This window comes from Salvelinus namaycush, unplaced genomic scaffold, assembly GCF_016432855.1.
Source record: "Salvelinus namaycush isolate Seneca unplaced genomic scaffold, SaNama_1.0 Scaffold87, whole genome shotgun sequence".
Lineage (NCBI taxonomy): Eukaryota > Metazoa > Chordata > Actinopteri > Salmoniformes > Salmonidae > Salvelinus > Salvelinus namaycush.
In genome coordinates this window covers 110,605-129,318 of record NW_024061608.1, presented here as the reverse complement: position 1 = coordinate 129,318, position 18,714 = coordinate 110,605, and the positions used below count along the sequence as shown (strand labels likewise).

At 46.9% G+C, this 18,714-nt stretch overlaps 1 protein-coding gene across 1 annotated transcript; it reads right to left on the bottom strand.

The window, feature by feature from the left end:
* Window positions 1-219: 219 nt before the first annotated feature.
* LOC120043106 lies at window positions 220-2,341 on the bottom strand. Its single transcript, XM_038987828.1, has 3 exons — window positions 1,064-2,341; window positions 632-719; window positions 220-469 (listed from the first exon to the last, which is right to left on the bottom strand). Exons 1-3 carry the CDS (start codon window positions 1,409-1,411, stop codon window positions 285-287), a joined length of 621 nt encoding a protein of 206 aa, XP_038843756.1. The 5' UTR covers window positions 1,412-2,341; the 3' UTR covers window positions 220-284.
* Window positions 2,342-18,714: the final 16,373 nt, after the last annotated feature.

Below are 18,714 nucleotides of genomic sequence, written 5' to 3'. Positions count from 1 at the left end.
AGAAAGTGTTACAAAGTGTTCTCTGTTCATCTTATCCATCCAGGTTTGGCCGGGGTAGGCCGCCATTGTAAATAATAATTTGTTCTTAACTGACTTGCCTAGTTAAATGAAGGTTAAATAAAAATATATGAAGTGCTTCACTATAAATACGTTTGACTATGTGGTTTGAAGTACTTTACCATTATCTTGCACAAACAGTAAGACTACTATAGACAGAAATCAATGCAGTAATGTTTTATTAAATAAAGGCTCTGATTAAAATAGTAATAAAATCAGGCATTTGGCTAATTCTTCTTCCCAAAAGCTCCTCTGAATGGTTTGGAGACGGCTCTGGAGATAGCTCGTAACACCCTGACTATGAGAGGGCGTTTACGGGACTGGGACTCCTGGGGAGCAGGGGCCAGTGTGGTTGTCAGGTCCTCCTTGGGTGGGGAAGTGGATGGAACCTCTGGAACCTCACACTCAGCATCTGTGATAAGAATATTTCATAATCAGAAAATGAACGTGTGTGTTTGTCTGTCTGTCTGCCTGTCTATCCGTCTGTCTGTCCACCTGTATCTGTAGTCACTGTTTTAACAAGCTGGCCATAGGGTGATACATCAATATGACATTATCGTTGCTTATCACTTACTCTGTGAAATACGAGTCTCTCTGAGACGTTTGGTAGGCAGCGCATCCTGTTCAGGGTGGCTCTTCGGTTCCCCTTTTGTCTTGAACAGCTGTTGACAAAACACATCAGGACAACTGAGCCTGTGTAAAATATATGGTATGCATCCCTAAATGCACCCTATTGGCTACGTAAGGCACTACTTTTGACAAGGGCCCATAGTGCTCTGGTCAAAAGTAGTGCACTATATAGGGAATAGGGTGCAATTTGGGACACAACCATTGACTCTCTCCCATGTGTATTAGGATTGTATTACAGCGGCCTCCTAAACCTCCTAAAGACAATGACAACAGCATTGTTCTAATGCTGAGAGACATTAGGTTTAGTTTAGTGAATCTGTAGGGTACATTTCAGCCCTGCCTTACAGAGGTCATCTCCAAACACTGAGCCCCCTACCTTCATCCTGATCTTTGGAATCTTGCCAATTTTGGGTAGGAAGCGCCACTTCCTGTTCTTCTTAGTCTCTTCCCCTCTGGCAGAGGGAAGGCGGGCCATGCCGTCAGCCTTTACATCAGCCGGGCTAAGGCCCCTGGCGGGGAATTCCTCAGTAGCATTAAGGTCAGCCACAACACCATGAGTGATGTCACTTGCGGCATTGCTGGTGTCTAAATAAGAAGAGCAAGCTGGTGTGACTGACCTGGGTACAATAACTGGGAGAAGAGGACGCAACAATGGAAAGCAGTCACTGCGTTCCAAAAGGCATTCTCTTCCCTTTATAGTGCACAACTTTTGAACAGGGCCCATAGGGTCTGGCTCTGGTCAAAAGTAGTGCACTAAACATGGAAGAAGGTGCCATTTTGGACACAACCAGCAAAGTTCACATCATAAAACGCAATGTATTGAGCATCATGTTACAATGAAGTCCTATGCAGATGAAAAGAGGTACTTTCACTTACCACCCTCCATTGCAGACTTGGACAGATCAGTCAGACTGTCCATCACCATGTCTGTCATCAACTTGATGACCTGATCCAAAACCCTGTCAGCAGTGGGTGGCATAGGCCTACCCAAACACTGCCCCAGGAGTCTGCTAACAGAAGTGTGGGCAAAGCTGTAAACGAGCTCTGACGCAGCGTCCTTTGACAGCTTCCTCAGTGCTGGATTTGGCAGCGCTGGTTGAGAGAGGCTTCTGTGGCCAGTCATGGATTGAAGCTGGCGTCTTATGGTTATCTCCTGAATGAGACCATGGACCTTTGCGATCAGGTTGCCAGACGCATCTTGAAGGGCTTCAATTGACAGAAGCCTATCCAGATTTTCTTCTGCTGAAGTCATCTCTGGGTCGTCTGTCTTCAATGTGTCCATTATAGTTTTCACTATGATACCGGTGTCAGATATGTTAATTTCTTGTTGGCTCACAAGCGCTGACTGTGAACCTGTCTTGTCCATTGCGTTAGAGGTATGGCATTCTGTCCTTGTGATCTCATCGGCAGCGCTCATGTCAGGCAACAGGTCAAGGCTCTCCAGTAGAGAGTCTAACATGTTAGTGGCTATCAGACACTCCTCACTTGCATTCTGCCCAACAGATGAACTCTCAGAGTTGGCCAATCTGCACTTGATCACATTTAGGATCAAGCTGAGTGTCTTCTTTGCAGTTTTGCTAAAGCCTTCTTGGCTGAATGCCACTGTTCCGTCTTGTAGAGCCACAAGAGGTTCACAACTTTCACTCAATCCACAACCATGGAGAGGTGAGGCTCTCTTCAAACTGGTGTCGTTCACAACTGACATACTCCTGGTGGGCAGACTGACATCCTCACTGCATGTGTCAATTACATGGTGGTCTGTGGAGGAGCCACTCGAAGACACAAGGGCTTTAAACCTTTTAGTCAAACTGACTTTTGAAAATGGTTTCTCACTTCTCACAGACGGAGGGCGGCTTCTGTCCTTAAGAAGAGCAGTGTCAGGGGACTTCGAGCATCTGAGTGTCTCCACAGGGGTGAAGTCCAGCACATCTTTGGCTGTGGTGACTGACACGGGTGGAAAAGACAAAAAGACGTTCAGTCTATCCTTTACTCTGTGGTACATGATTTGAGCAGCAAAAAATGAGTTGTCAAAGACAACTCTGGGATTGAGTTGGGACTGCAGCTTTTTCTCTCCTAGTGGGAAGAAGTCTGCGTCCTCCACTGTGTACTGGGATACACTTTCAAGGTCTTGCATGACCATATTCACTATATCTTCAGTTGTAGAAACCACATGGTGTGAGAAGGTGATGCTAGGCATGCTCTGTGGCAAAGAACAGTTGGCTTCGCTAGCAGCTCTGAGAATGGCCTCACGCACAATCTGTTTGGCCTTAGCTCGGAACTCAGCACTGTGAAAGCTCTGGATGGAAATATTAGAGGTTCTGCTGGCTGCACTACGAGATCGCGTGAGCGTGGCAATCTCGGCTGACGTCACGTCACTCGAAATGGTGAGGTCCTCCAATTTCGAAATTATCGAGTCCAACTTCTGGTTGAAGTCGAAGGACGCATTTGACGTGTTCTCCCCAACGGAAGCGAAGCGGTCTTCCTTTGAAGTCTCCAACCTCAGCACCGAGATCACCTGTTCGATGACCCCTTTAGTGCAGGTGTCGAGGGTGAGCTGGTGGGCTGAGGCTGAGGACATAGAAGAGGTATTACTGTCTGTCTTCTGTACAGGAGATACCTCCACAGTGGTCTCAGTTACAAGTAGTCCAGTGTCATAGAGCTCAATTTGCACAGGAGTATTTTTTCCCTCAGTGAGAAGGTGAGAGGTGAAAAGCTTCCTCAGTTTGTCCAGGGTTTTGGTATAAATCTTCTGGGAACCTGAACTCACTTCCACCCAGAACATTTTGCGACCTGATTTCGTACGCATGGAGGCCTTATTGACCTCAAATACCTCATGCAGGTCGGAAATAATTCCACCAAATAGATCAGAGGATGCTTCCTCAATATTCTCCATGGAAACACAGACAGACAGAACTTCCGACAGTTTCCCACAAGTGTCAGTTTTATCCAGCATGCCAGTATATGTCACAGCTGCATCCTGAATGACCTGAGTGATGCATTGCTCAGCTTTGACGATATACTCCTCCACTGGTTGACCATGGAGGATGTCAACTTTATCAGCAGGGAGCACCTTCTGAATACTCACATTCTCCTCTGATGGGCGTGGACTGTTGAAGATAATGCTCTCAGTGACCATGTTAGAGGAGGCGAGAGATGAGTCGAGAAGCAAAGACCTGTATATTATCGAGGTGGACATCTCTGGGTGCTTTATCATAGCAGCCTCCTCCAAAATGGCCGACGGGCCCTGGAGGACGTCAGAGATATCCATGTCCTCAATGGTCTCTACCAGAGACGATAGTAGGTCTCTGGCTGACAGGTTGGTAGGTCTCTGGCTCTCGAGCTCCGTTTTGATTGCTTGACAGACAGTTGCTGCAGCAACAGCAGCGCTACAACACAACTGCTTCAAGGTGGAGTCAGAAATAGATGATGACAGATCTGTCATGGACATGGTGGAGAGTTGACTCTCAGAGACAAAGGGTCTGAGTTTGACAGACACCTGTCTGACCAAGTCCCCAGCAAGAGCTCTCATGTCTATTGCTCCACTAGCTGAGTTGTAGGAGCAGGCACTCTGTGGCCTTGACGGGCTCCTGCTATCCAAAAATCCTGTTATCCCAAAAACCTCAAGTACAAGATCCACAACATCGGATGACACTTCTGTCATTCTGTTGTTGGACAGAAATTGACTTGGATGAATGGTGCCTGCATTCAGAGTCCAGTCGCAAATAGAGTTGTCGGACTGACTCTGGACTAGTGGAACTAGACAGGTTTCACTTGGACCTTGACCAAAGAGTTCTGCCATTTTGAGCAGAACTGATCTTAAGACCTTTGACTTGGAAATGTTCAGCAGTGGGTCGTTGTTGGACAGTCTGGTGGACGGTCTACTAGCCGATCTCTGAACAACTAGGCTTTGTACTTCTGCCGAAATGGCAGTGAGAAAATAGGTCAAGGGGCTGGTCGCTCGCCCCTTGTTTCCTCCGTTGGCTTTAGCCTTGAAGATGCTATCTATGATGATGACTATAACCTGTCCAGCCAGAGGACCCAATATGGCCTCAAGCTCCCTCTCTAACTCAAGGGGAGACTTGTGGCCATGCGCAATATGCTCTATGGCATGGGAATACATCTTAGCAGACACCATGCTTAGCATCTCTTGGGCAAACTGCTGACTTGCTGAGATACTACCAGACAGCGGACCTAGAGTTCCCTGACTGAGACTTCGCATTAGCTCAGCCAATCTGGAGTTGAGAAGGTTCATAACCAACTCTACAATACCCATCATAAACCTGGTGTCCGTTGGTATTTTGACAGGTCTGTATTTCTCCCGTCTACTCCAACTGGACGACAGTACGATGTCACTCTGCGACTGGCCGCTCTGGACCATGTTGAAGACAGAATCCTCAGAGATTCCAAACACAGATCTCAGTGGTGCTGAGTGGGTTCTGTGTCTCATCTCTCTATCACCACCCTCAGGTGAGGAGACATATCGCTCTTCATCCTCACTCAGCAAGGAAGTCATGGACCTGCAGAAGGCACAACAGAAATGAATAGTACATGGTAACAAAATACAAAATATGATCCAAGAATTTGGAAGTATCTAAGTAGTATTTCTCACTAAGTGGATCTGGAATGGATATTTGTACCTATAACAAGGGACATGGGAATAATGTTTTTAGAAAGACCTACAAGAAGAGGAGGGGAAAGGGGTAAGTACCTATGAGAGGAGGGGAAAGGGGTAAGTACCTGTGAGAGGAGGGGATAGGGGTAGGTACCTGTGAAAGGAGGGGCTAGGGGTAGGTACCTGTGAAAAGAGGGGCTAGGGGTAGGTACCTGTGAGAGGAGGGGATAGGGGTAAGTACCTGTGAGAGGAGGGGATAGGGGTAGGTACCTATGAGAGAAGATGATAGGGGTAAGTACCTATGAGAGGAGGGGATAGGGGTAGGTACCTGTGAGAGGAGGGGATAGGGGTAAGTACCTGTGAGAGGAGGGGATCGGGGTAGGTACCTGTGAGAGGAGGGGATAGGGGTAAGTAGCTGTGAGAGGAGGGGATAGGGGTAGCTACCTGTGAGAGGAGGGGATAGGGGTAGGTACCTATGAGAGGAGGGGATAGGGGTAGGTACCTGTGAGAGGAGGGGATAGGGGTAGGTACCTGTGAGAGGAGGGGATATGGGTAGGTACCTATGAGAGGAGGGGATAGGGGTAGGGTGAAAAAGTTTGGGAACCTCTGAATTAAAGGTCCTGCACGATTTCCACCAATAAGAGTTTGGAATGTTTGGTCCATCTTACCAACATGAACTACTTTAGAAGTGACTATAACTCACCCCGGCACGCATATTCTCACTCAGCAGATTCCAATGGCTGAAAAGTAAATAAATAAAGGTACACAATTAAACTACATGACATTACCTCTATTCTCTTAGATTACGTTATGGATGGACCTCTACGGAACTAGGCCACATCCAAACATCCCTGATTGGTCATTTGGTCAGTTGAGTCCCTTGTATTTGCCCGAGACTCATCACCTCCTTCTCAAAACCCATTGGACGAGAAGGTCAAAAGGGAGGGCTTTCTCATCCAATGGGTTTTGAGAAGGAGGCGAGAAGAGAGGACGTGAGGAGTATGCAATTGAAATGGCCCCTATTCCTTAAATACTGAACTATTGTTGACCAAGGCTCTAATAGGGAACATATCTAGGGGATGCATGGGGAAGCCAAAGAGAAACTTACCCATCCTTCATGTCCTGCACAAAGGTGTGTAGGTCTGGGTAGCTTCTCTTTCCCCTGCTGAGGGTGAGGCTGGTCTGGGAGGCTGCAGCCTTGCGGGTCACGCTAGTGAAGGTCACCACTGCAGCCTGATGGGGACGACAGAAAGCAGACTTAGGCTGGAATTCAATCAAATTCGCCATAGCACTGTTAATGCAATGTCTGTTTACGAACTACTGTCTGCATGCACAAACAGAAATGTACACACACACTGTTATCTGGAAGCATTTACCTTTGCCACTCGTTCAGTCTCCTGGGATTGAGATGTCCCGGCTGTTTGTAGATCATCACTCTCCTGCATCACACTCTCTCCTTCGACCTCCAGTGTCAGAGTTGATGTGGCTGTCTTCAGATCAACCTGCTTCAACTCACTCTCACCTTTGGCCTCCTAGATTAGAAGACCTTTACGAGCTCAAGCTTTGAAAATTAATTTGTCATTTTAATCTTCAATGCGTCATTAAAACACAAAACACAATACATCATACCTCCTGTGACTGAGATGGGATGACAACTGCCTCGTCCAACTCACTCTCTCCTTCAACCTCCTGTGACTGAGGTGGGATGACAACAGCATCGTCCAACTCAATCTCTCCTTCAACCTCCTGTGACTGAGGTGGGATGACAACAGCATCGTCCAACTCAATCTCTCCTTCAACCTTCTGTGACTGAGGTGGGATGACAACAGCATCGTCCAACTCAATCTCTCCTTCAACCTCCTGTGACTGAGGTGGGATGGCAACAGCATCGTCCAACTCAATCTCTCCTTCAACCTCCTGTGACTGATGAGGTGGGATGACAACAGCATCGTCCAACTCAATCTCTACTTCAACCTCCTGTGACTGAGGTGGGATGGCAACAGCATCGTCCAACTGAATCTCTCCTTCAACCTCCTGTGACTGATGAGGTGGGATGGCAACAGCATCGTCCAACTCAATCTCTCCTTCAACCTCCTGTGACTGAGGTGGGATGGCAACGGCATCGTCCAACTCAATCTCTCCTTCAACCTCCTGTGACTGATGAGGTGGGATGGCAACAGCATCGTCCAACTCAATCTCTCCTTCAACCTTCTGTGACTGAGGTGGGATGACAACAGCATCGTCCAACTCAATCTCTCCTTCAACCTCCTGTGACTGAGGTGGGATGGCAACGGCATCGTCCAACTCAATCTCTCCTTCAACCTTCTGTGACTGAGGTGGGATGGCAACAGCATCGTCCAACTCAATCTCTCCTTCAACCTCCTGTGACTGAGGTGGGATGGCAACAGCATCGTCCAACTCAATCTCTCCTTCAACCTTCTGTGACTGAGACGTGCCATCTGTCTTCAGATCAGCCTCCTGCATCTCAATCTCTCCTTCAGCCTCTAGTGACAGAGTTTGGATATCTGTCTCTAGAACAGCCTCTTCCAACGTGGTCTGTCTCTCAACCTCTCTGTGATCTTTATCAGATCTAGATACAGAAAAAGGAATCTCTCTAAGGTCACTATAATGTGCTATAATGTGAGTGTGAGGATGTGTTCCAATTATAGAATTAGAATCATAGAAGTAGAATGAATCATTCTAGAATTAGAATAGAATCACTCGAATTATATGGTTCCAATACTCTGAGATGACTCGGCCTATCCAGAGGTATATACAGTATTTAGAGAATTTGGCAAACTTTTAGAAAGGACTCCATGTTAGCGCCTTTGAGCCTTTCATTTACCCAATAAGTCAATTATAAAATAGATGTTCAGTTACATATTATTGTTTAAAATGTCAATATTGCGCATGGGGAGCCAGCTCTCATATGGATATCTTTGATTATACTGTGTCATATAATGTATACATATTGATGTAAATGCAACATAATGCAGATAGATGTCCCATCTCTCTAAATACATGGCTCTGGGCCTACCTCTCCATAGGACCTTTGACCTACTACAGAATCTGTATTTGTAGGCCTATGTGATCCTGTAACCAGTCACAAATGTGTCATTAGTGTAAATCACTTACCTGTCTTCCTTCATAACATCACCGTCATTGATGGGGTCATCCAGGTCTATGAGGGTGAGGTCATTCCCACTGACCTCTGACTCCTGAAAGACAGGACAAAGTCATGTTTGGATGTCACCTACTGTGTCGCCTTTAGCCGTGTTGAAAACAACTGGGAACTCTCTGACTTCCGACTTCAGTGCGTTCAAGACAACCGGGGGGAAAAAACTAACTCCGACAGGGAAAAATCGTTTTCAATAGTCATCCAACTTGGATTTCCAAGTCAGAAGCAGCGCGGCTTGGCGTGTCATGTTTCGGAGGACTCCTGACTCGACCTTTACCTCCCCCGAGCCCGTTGGGAAGTTGCAGTGATGAGACTAGATCGTAACTACCAATTGGATATCACAAAAAAATGACAAAAAATTAAATTAAATAAAGTCGGAAACTCTGGCATCTTTTTAGAGCTCCAACTTTCCGACCTAAAGACCATGGATTTGACCAAGATCACTTGCCTTGAAAGCACCATTAACCCAACACTCATTGTCACATCATAATGCATCATATGCATAGAAATAGAATCACCAGAACATCATGTCAGGTGTACAGTTCAGTTTACCAGTCAAATTGCCATGGTCAGAGGCTCTATCCTTTCTAGTGATTCTATTTCTACGGTCACATCATAATGCATCATATCTATGCTTGTGTCCGAAATAGCACCCTATTTCCAATATAGTGCACTTCTTTTAGCCGGAGCCCTATAGAGTGCCACAGTAATGAGTCAAAATCCCCATAAAACCTAGTAGTCAAACAGGGAAATGGTTCCAATCGTTTTCCCACCATACATTTTTCCCATAGTGGATTTTAGAAACACTTAAAATAAGGGCTGTGTTTCAGGTAGGCTTACCATTTTGATAACTGTGTAAATCTCTCTAGGACAAGGTGACTTTTATCAATATATTCGCCTGTATTTACCCCCCCAAAATGAAATGCTAATTAGCTGCTAATGTGGCTATCATAAAGAATTTCAAATGCCACGATGATCATGCTGATCGAGGCAAAGGTAAGAATCTCTTGACTAACTATCTAATGTTAGCTAAATGTAGTAATTAATAAATTGGCTACATTTCTTTAAATGGACAATTCTGTGAACTGTTTAGCGCAAGTTTTAAATTGACACAATACCTGTTAGCAAAGGTGTCAGCTAGAAATGACGTTTAGGAGCTTGCAGGGATTTGTAGTTTTGCATGTCTACTTTGATGCTAATTAGACATTTCGAATCTGAGAGTAAATAGAGCCAAATGTATTGCTAAAAGTCACCTTGTCCATGAGAGCTTTACATGGTTATAAAAATGTCACACCACGGTAAACCCACATGAAACACAGCCCTTGTTTTATGTGTTTCTAAAATCGCCTATGGGAAAAATTTATGGTGGAAAAACGATTGGAACCATTTCCCTCCCTGTTTGACCGCTAGGTTTTATGGGTATTATGACACCTCCACTGTGGGGCTATATAGACGGGTTGGTTGTTTAGCAACAACACTGGCAAGTAACTGTGGGTAAAATAGACAGGGTAAATAGACAGGGTTTGCTTAGAATGTTGACAACATGTAAACTATATTTAGGCTCTAAATGTTAATTGCAAACAAATACATTTGCATAATGAGCACTTGCTAGCTGAGGTTTAGAGTCATAACAAGATACACGCATTCCGGCCATTGATGAGCGCGCATGTTTTTCGTGACGTCAGCCAACCAGTGTATGGATCTTGATCAAAAGTAGTGCACTAGCCTACATAGGGAATAGGGTGCCATTTAGGACAGAAATGTGAAGGTGGTGTCATAATAACCTTTGACCCTAGTCCCCCATTTGACCCACAACAGATTCTACTGTACCTTTAGCCAACTCTCATGACTCCCCGGCCATAGACTTTGTAGTTTGATATTACAGAATGAATAGCACATAATTTTATTTATTTAACAGTATTTAATCCACAGTAATTAATATAAATGGGGATTTAAAAATAATTATAAACTGGGTGGATCGAGACATGAATGCTGATTGGCTGAAAGCCATGGTATATCAGACTGTATACCATGGGTATGACAAAACGTGTATTTTTTACTGCTCTAATTATGTTGGTAACCAGTTATAATAAATAGCAAAAAGGCACCTCGGGGATTCGTGATATATGGCCAATATACCACATGGCTACGGGCTGTGTCCTAGCACTTCGGGTTGCGTCGTGCGTAAAAACAGTCCTAGCCGTGGTATATTGACCATATACCACAACCCCTTGGACCTTATTGCTTAAATAACATGCCTACCTTGAACTCTTTATTCTCCATGTCCTTGCAAAATCAGTACATTTCCTTGCCAAAATGAACGCTCCTCCAGCACTAGCGAGAATCACTGAACTGCTCCCGCGGTTTCTCATCAGTTTCAACGTGTATCAGTGATGACGTAACAATGCTGTACAGATTTGACGCACTTCCAATCTCGTGCTGATGCAACGCTCTGTGCGGTTGTAAATTCACGCATGGAAATCCTGCGAGTTGTAAACAAATGTAGGCTACTATTGTCCTTAAAAATGTAATGTTGTGGACGCAATGCAAAATAAAATAGAATACATAACCCACACCGATAACCCAGAGTTCATCATTAAATAACATGTATTACTCATAAAATATACAGCAAACTTCAGATACTGAAAGAATTCATGGGAGTTTCGAATTCAGTCACTATTTCATATGTACGTGCTAGTTTCATCCGTTTAAAAGAATGATAATGACACGAAAAAACCTGTGAACCTCTTGTTGCTGATTTGGTGAACATAGCAAATGTATTGCACATATTTCCAGTTAAAATGATTTTCAAAAAGAGACAAAAACGGGGATTTGAACATGCAATCACATACAAGGATTGAGTGGTTTCATTTTTTGAAGAAGTTAAAGCAAGCAAAACCTGTTAAAAAACATTGATTATAAGACCAATAATATAGATATTTATTTTCCAACAGAAGAAAATCTAATTGCTGCTGTCCTACCATTGGTTTACAGTGTTTCTCCTCTCCAAGGGAGACATGTTTTCCACCTCACATGCCTCGGGATAGTATCGATGCTTTTCACAAACGTTGTAGTACTTAGTGTGCATCATTGTTTTCGCTCATACAGCTGCCCCTACTCTTCTAACCACCCCTTAGTAACTAACGAAGGCATAAAATTATGACATAAATATCACAAGAAAGAACACATGAATTAATCATTTACTTTCTAAAATACTTTCTAGAGGCCAAAGGACAGGTAGGTTTAATAACACAAATGTAATATGTCCCATCAAAAAGTCCTGTTGCTCACATACCGGTATGCAAAACCAGCATCCCAAATGGCACCCTATTTCCTTTAGAGTGCACTGCTTTTGACCAGAACCCTATGGGCCCTGTTCAACAGTAGTGTACTATTCAGTATAGGGAATAGGGTTCCATTACAATTACTCATGAGAGCAAATACTATGATGTTTTGATTCCCACAGAGCTTAAGACATGAATGATTTTATTAAAATGTTTGTTCATAAAAAATGTATGATTTCCCCTCCTCCCACATGGATTACAGACAAGAGGCTAGGTGCGTTCTGACTGTCTTAGTGTGCGGATAAACAAGACAATCACTCTCATGAAACTTAAATGAAACATCACTCCTAATGTCTTTTCTCAGCCCAAACACTCAGCCCAATATCTACAGTCAAAACAGGTTTTGAAAATGCTTCTTCCACATCTTTTGATCCCTGTCTGTATTGCTCTCAGTGAAGTGCTACTATCCCCTTGGACTACAGGTTATTGCCATCATAAGGTGTCTGTCTGTTGGCCGGACACTTTCTACCGTTTAGGACCTTTGTGGGTAAAGGTAAATATGGGGTATAGAAGCAGCAGTTCCTCTGAAGTCCAGTATCTGCTGGAAGGACACCTGGTGGTACGAGAGGATGAGTGTGGGCCAGCCAGCCTGTTGTTCCTCCCCCTCTCCCTCCCCCGTTTTCTCTCTCTCTCAGTCTGAGGGACTTTTAAGGCTCCTGTGCGGACTGTCTCGGTTCGTGCCCTCCCGAAGCTGGCTGTGGTGATTTAAGACACGCTATATTTATGTGTGTATTTGTTTGTGGCCTCGGGCTCACTTCGCTGTCCCTCTGTCCAGTACGTACCGTTGTAGCAGGCCCAGTGTAGTGGCGTGTAGCCCTGGTTGTCTGTGATGACGGGGAGGGTCCACACTGACTGGGCGGTGTGTAGGAGCCACCCCAGCACCACGATGTGTCCGGACGTCGCCACCAGGTGGACAGGGCTCCGCCCCTTACCTTTCCGAACCAGGAAGCTGGCGCTGTGCTGCACTCCTCGTGACCCGTCACCGCCTAGGAGGAAGGGAGGGGAGACAAGAATGGATTTGAATAATTCATAATCTATTAAATGATAAGGAATCATAATAGGTATATTTGGGCATAATCTATATTCCATGCTAGATCCCACACCAAAGCCATCCCTAATAGTTCAATGGCCCCATCCCTAGATCAGAACAAGCCTCCCCCTCTCTTTCTGTGTGTGAGCGCGTACAGCCAGCTCTCCTCACTACCCTTCTGTGTAGAGCTGTTCTGTGCCATTTGTCTCTGGCTCCCTTGTTGAGCAATGAGTACACACAGTCTGTGTGTCCGCTCAGCACCGACAGCATCAGAGGGGTTCTGATACACAAGACAACAGGTCATATTACAAACTGGTAATAACCAGGCTGAGTCCCAAATGGCAACCTATTCCCTATATCGTACACTACTGTTGACCTGAGCCCATAGGGCTTTGGTTTAAAGTAGTGCATCAAGTAGGGTATAGGTTGCCATTTGGGATGAAGCCCTAGTGTCAAAATCTCTTTATTTCTGTTATGATGGTGAATGAGGACCCAAAAGCGACGTAATAGTAACAGAGTCTTTATTCCAGTAATAAACAAATAATGATTCTCCTGGATATTATCAATGGTCAATCCAAAACAGGAACTGAAATCCTCTCGTCAATAGAGAGGAACGACTGGAGACGCGACCACAGACTGCAGGTCGCTTCAGGAAGGCACTGGCCGTAGCTGACATAGACACCTGCTCACACGCAGCATCTGAAGAAGGCAAAGAACACGACAGGGCGGAACAAGGACACAGGAACAGCAAACATCAAACAAGAATCCGACAAGGACAGAAGCGGAAAACAGAGGGAGAAATAGGGACTCTAATCAGAGGGCAAAATAGGGGACAGGTGTGAAAGAGTAAATGAGGTCGTTAGGAGAATGAGAAACAGCTGGGAGCAGGAACGGAACGATAGAGAGAGAGAAAGAGGGAAAGAACCTAATAAGACCAGCAGAGGGAAGCACAGGGACAAGACATGATGAAAGACAAAACATGACAGTACCCCCCCACTCACCGAGCGCCTCCTGGCGCACTCGAGGAGGAACCCTGGCGGCAACGAAGGAAATCATCAATCAACGAACGGTCCAGCACGTCCCGAGATGGAACCCAACTCCTCTCCTCAGGACCGTAACCCTCCCAATCCACTAAGTACTGGTGACCACGTCCCCGAGAACGCATGTCCATGATCTTTCGTACCTTGTAAATAGGAGCGCCCTCGACAAGGACGGGGGGGGGGGGGGAAAAACGAACGGGGGCGCGAAGAAAAGGCTTGACACAAGAGACATGGAAGACAGGGTGGACGCGACGAAGATGTCGCGGAAGAAGCAGTCGCACAGCGACAGGATTGACGACCTGAGAGACACGGAACGGACCAATGAACCGCGGAGTCAACTTGCGAGAAGCTGTCGTAAGGGGAAGGTTACGAGTGGAAAGCCACACTCTCTGACCGCGACAATACCTAGGACTCCTAATCCTACGTCTATTGGCGGCTCTCACAGTCTGCGCCCTGTAACGGCAAAGTGCAGACCTGACCCTCCTCCAGGTGCGCTCACAACGTTGGACAAAAGCCTGAGCGGAGGGAACGCTGGACTCGGCGAGCTGGGACGAGAACAGAGGAGGCTGGTACCCAAGACTACTCTGAAACGGAGATAGCCCGGTAGCAGACGAAGGAAGCGAGTTGTGAGCGTACTCAGCCCAGGGGAGCTGTTCTGCCCAAGACGCAGGGTTTCGAAACGAAAGGCTGCGTAATATGCGACCAATCGACTGATTGGCCCTTTCTGCTTGACCGTTAGACTGGGGATGAAACCCGGAAGAGAGACTGACAGAAGCACCAATCAAACGACAGAACTCCCTCCAAAACTGTGACGTGAATTGCGGACCTCTGTCTGAAACGGCGTCTAACGGGAGGCCATGAATTCTGAACACATTCTCAATGATGATTTGTGCCGTCTCCTTAGCGGAAGGAAGCTTAGCGAGGGGAATGAAATGTGCCGCCTTAGAGAACCTATCGATAACCGTAAGAATCACAGTCTTCCCCGCAGACGAAGGCAGACCGGTAATAAAGTCTAAGGCGATGTGAGACCATGGTCGAGAAGGAATGGGAAGCGGTCTGAGACGACCGGCAGGAGGAGAGTTACCTGACTTAGTCTGCGCGCAGTCCGAACAAGCAGCCACGAAACGGCGCGTGTCCCGCTCCTGAGTAGGCCACCAAAACCGCTGGCGAATAGAAGCAAGCGTACCCCGAACGCCGGGATGGCCAGCTAACTTGGCAGAGTGAGCCCACTGAAGAACAGCCAGACGAGTAGAGACAGGAACGAACAGAAGGTTACTAGGACAAGCGCGCGGCGACGCAGTGTGAGTGAGTGCTTGCTTTACCTGTCTCTCAATTCCCCAGACAGTCAACCCGACAACACGCCCTTCAGGGAGAATCCCCTCGGGGTCGGTAGAAGCCACAGAAGAACTAAAGAGACGGGATAAGGCATCAGGCTTGGTGTTCTTATTTCCCGGACGATAGGAAATCACGAACTCGAAACGAGCGAAAAACAACGCCCAACGAGCCTGACGTGCATTAAGTCGTTTGGCAGAACGGATGTACTCAAGGTTCTTATGGTCAGTCCAAACGACAAAAGGAACGGTCGCCCCCTCCAACCACTGTCGCCATTCGCCTATGGCTAAGCGGATGGCGAGCAGTTCGCGGTTACCCACATCATAGTTGCGTTCCGATGGCGACAGGCGATGAGAAAAGTAAGCGCAAGGATGGACCTTATCGTCAGACTGGAAGCGCTGAGACAGAATGGCTCCCACGCCCACCTCTGAAGCGTCAACCTCGACAATGAATTGTTTAGTGACGTCAGGAGTAACAAGGATAGGGGCGGATGTAAAACGCTTCTTGAGGAGATCAAAAGCTCCCTGGGCGGAACCGGACCACTTAAAGCAAGTCTTGACAGAAGTCAGAGCTGTGAGAGGGGCAGCCACTTGACCGAAATTACGAATGAAACGCCGATAGAAATTAGCGAAACCGAGAAAGCGCTGCAACTCGACACGTGACTTAGGAACGGGCCAATCGCTGACAGCCTGGACCTTAGCGGGATCCATCTGAATGCCTTCAGCGGAAATAACAGAACCGAGAAATGTGACAGAGGAGACATGAAAGGCGCACTTCTCAGCCTTCACGTAGAGACAATTCTCTAAAAGGCGCTGGAGTACACGTCGAACGTGCTGAACATGAATCTCGAGTGACGGTGAAAAAAATCAGGATATCGTCAAGGTAAACGAAAACAAAAATGTTCAGCATGTCTCTCAGTACATCATTAACTAATGCCTGAAAGACAGCTGGAGCATTAGCGAGACCGAACGGCAGAACCCGGTATTCAAAATGCCCTAACGGAGTATTAAACGCCGTTTTCCACTCGTCCCCCTCTCTGATGCGTACGAGATGGTAAGCGTTACGAAGGTCCAACTTAGTAAAGAACCTGGCTCCCTGCAAAATCTCGAAGGCCGACGACATAAGGGGAAGCGGATAACGATTCTTAACCGTTATGTCATTCAGCCCTCGATAATCCACGCAGGGGCGCAGAGTACCGTCCTTCTTCTTAACAAAGAAAAATCCCGCTCCGGCGGGAGAGGAAGAAGGCACCACGGTACCGGCGTTGAGAGAAACAGACAGATAATCCTCGAGAGCCTTACGTTCGGGAGCCGACAGAGAGTATAGTCTACCCCGAGGGGGAGTGGTCCCCGGAAGGAGATCAATACAACAATCATACGACCGGTGAGGAGGAAGGGAGCTGGCTCTGGACCGACTGAAGACCGTGCGCAGATCATGATATTCCTCCGGCACTCCTGTCAAATCACCAGGTTCCTCCTGAGTAGAGGGGACAGAAGACACAGGAGGGATAGCAGACATTAAACACTTCACATGACAAGAAACGTTCCAGGATAGGATAGAATTACTAGACCAATCAATAGAAGGATTATGACATACTAGCCAGGGATGACCCAAAACAACAGGTGTAAAAGGTGAACGAAAAATCAAAAAGGAAATGGTCTCACTGTGGTTACCAGATACTGTGAGGGTTAAAGGTAGTGTCTCACATCTGATACTGGGGAGAAGACTACCATCTAAGGCGAACATGGGCGTGGGCTTCCCTAACTGTCTGAGAGGAATGTCATGTTTCCGAGCCCATGCTTCGTCCATAAAACAACCCTCAGCCCCAGAGTCTATCAAGGCACTGCAGGAAGCAGCTGAACCGGTCCAGCGTAGATGGACCGACAAGGTAGTACAGGATCTTGATGGAGAGACAGGAGTAGTAGCGCTCACCAGTAGCCCTCCGCTTACTGATGAGCTCTGGCTTTTACTGGACATGACATGACAAAATGTCCCGCAGAACCGCAATAGAGGCAAAGGCGGTTGGTGATTCTCCGTTCCCTCTCCTTAGTCGAGATGCGAATACCTCCCAGCTGCATGGGCTCAGTCTCTGAGCCGGTGGGAGGAGATGGTTGAGATGCGGAGAGGGGAAACACCGTTAACGCGAGCTCTCTTCCACGAGCTCGGTGACGAAGATCTACCCGTCGTTCTATGCGGATGGCGAGTGCAATCAAAGAGTCCACGCTGGAAGGAACCTCCCGGGAGAGAATCTCATCCTTAACCTCAGCGTGAAGTCCCTTCAGAAAACGAGCGAGCAACGCCGGCTCGTTCCAGTCACTGGAGGCAGCAAGAGTGCGAAACTCTATAGAGTAATCCGTTATGGATCGATCACCTTGACATAGGGAAGCCAGGGCCCTGGAAGCCTCCTTCCCAAAAACTGAACGATCAAAAACCCGTATCATCTCCTCTTTAAAGTTCTGATAATCGTTAGAACACTCAGCCCTTGCCTCCCAGATAGCTGTGCCCCACTCCCGAGCCCGACCAGTAAGGAGTGATATGACGTAAGCGATCCGAGCTCTCTCTCTTGAGTACGTGTTGGGCTGGAGAGAGAACACAATATCACACTGGGTGAGAAAGGAGCGACACTCAGTGGGCTGCCCAGAGTAACATGGTGGGTTATTAACCCTAGGTTCCGGAGACTCGGAAGACCAGGAAGTAGCTGGTGGCACGAGATGAAGACTCTGAAACTGTCCAGAGAGATCGGAAACCTGAGCGGCCAGGGTCTCAACGGCATGACGAGCAGCAAACAATTCCTGCTCGTGTCTGCCGAGCATTGCTCCCTGGAACTCGACGGCAGTGTTGAGAGAATCCATAGTCGCTGGGTCCATCTTGGTCGGATTCTTCTGTTATGATGGTGAATGAGGACCCAAAAGCGACGTAATAGTAACAGAGTCTTTATTCCAGTAATAAACAAATAATGATTCTCCTGGATATTATCAATGGTCAATCCAAAACAGGAACTGAAATCCTCTCGTCAATAGAGAGGAACGACTGGAGACGCGACCACAGACTGCAGGTCGCTTCAGGAAGGCACTGGCCGTAGCTGACATAGACACCTGCTCACACGCAGCATCTGAAGAAGGCAAAGAACACGACAGGGCGGAACAAGGACACAGGAACAGCAAACATCAAACAAGAATCCGACAAGGACAGAAGCGGAAAACAGAGGGAGAAATAGGGACTCTAATCAGAGGGCAAAATAGGGGACAGGTGTGAAAGAGTAAATGAGGTCGTTAGGAGAATGAGAAACAGCTGGGAGCAGGAACGGAACGATAGAGAGAGAGAAAGAGGGAAAGAACCTAATAAGACCAGCAGAGGGAAGCACAGGGACAAGACATGATGAAAGACAAAACATGACAATTTCAGGAATTGTATCCGAAACCCAAATGAGTTACTGTCTATTCCCGTCTTGAACATCCACTGCACTCTGGAGGTCAGCATTTCCAATCAGG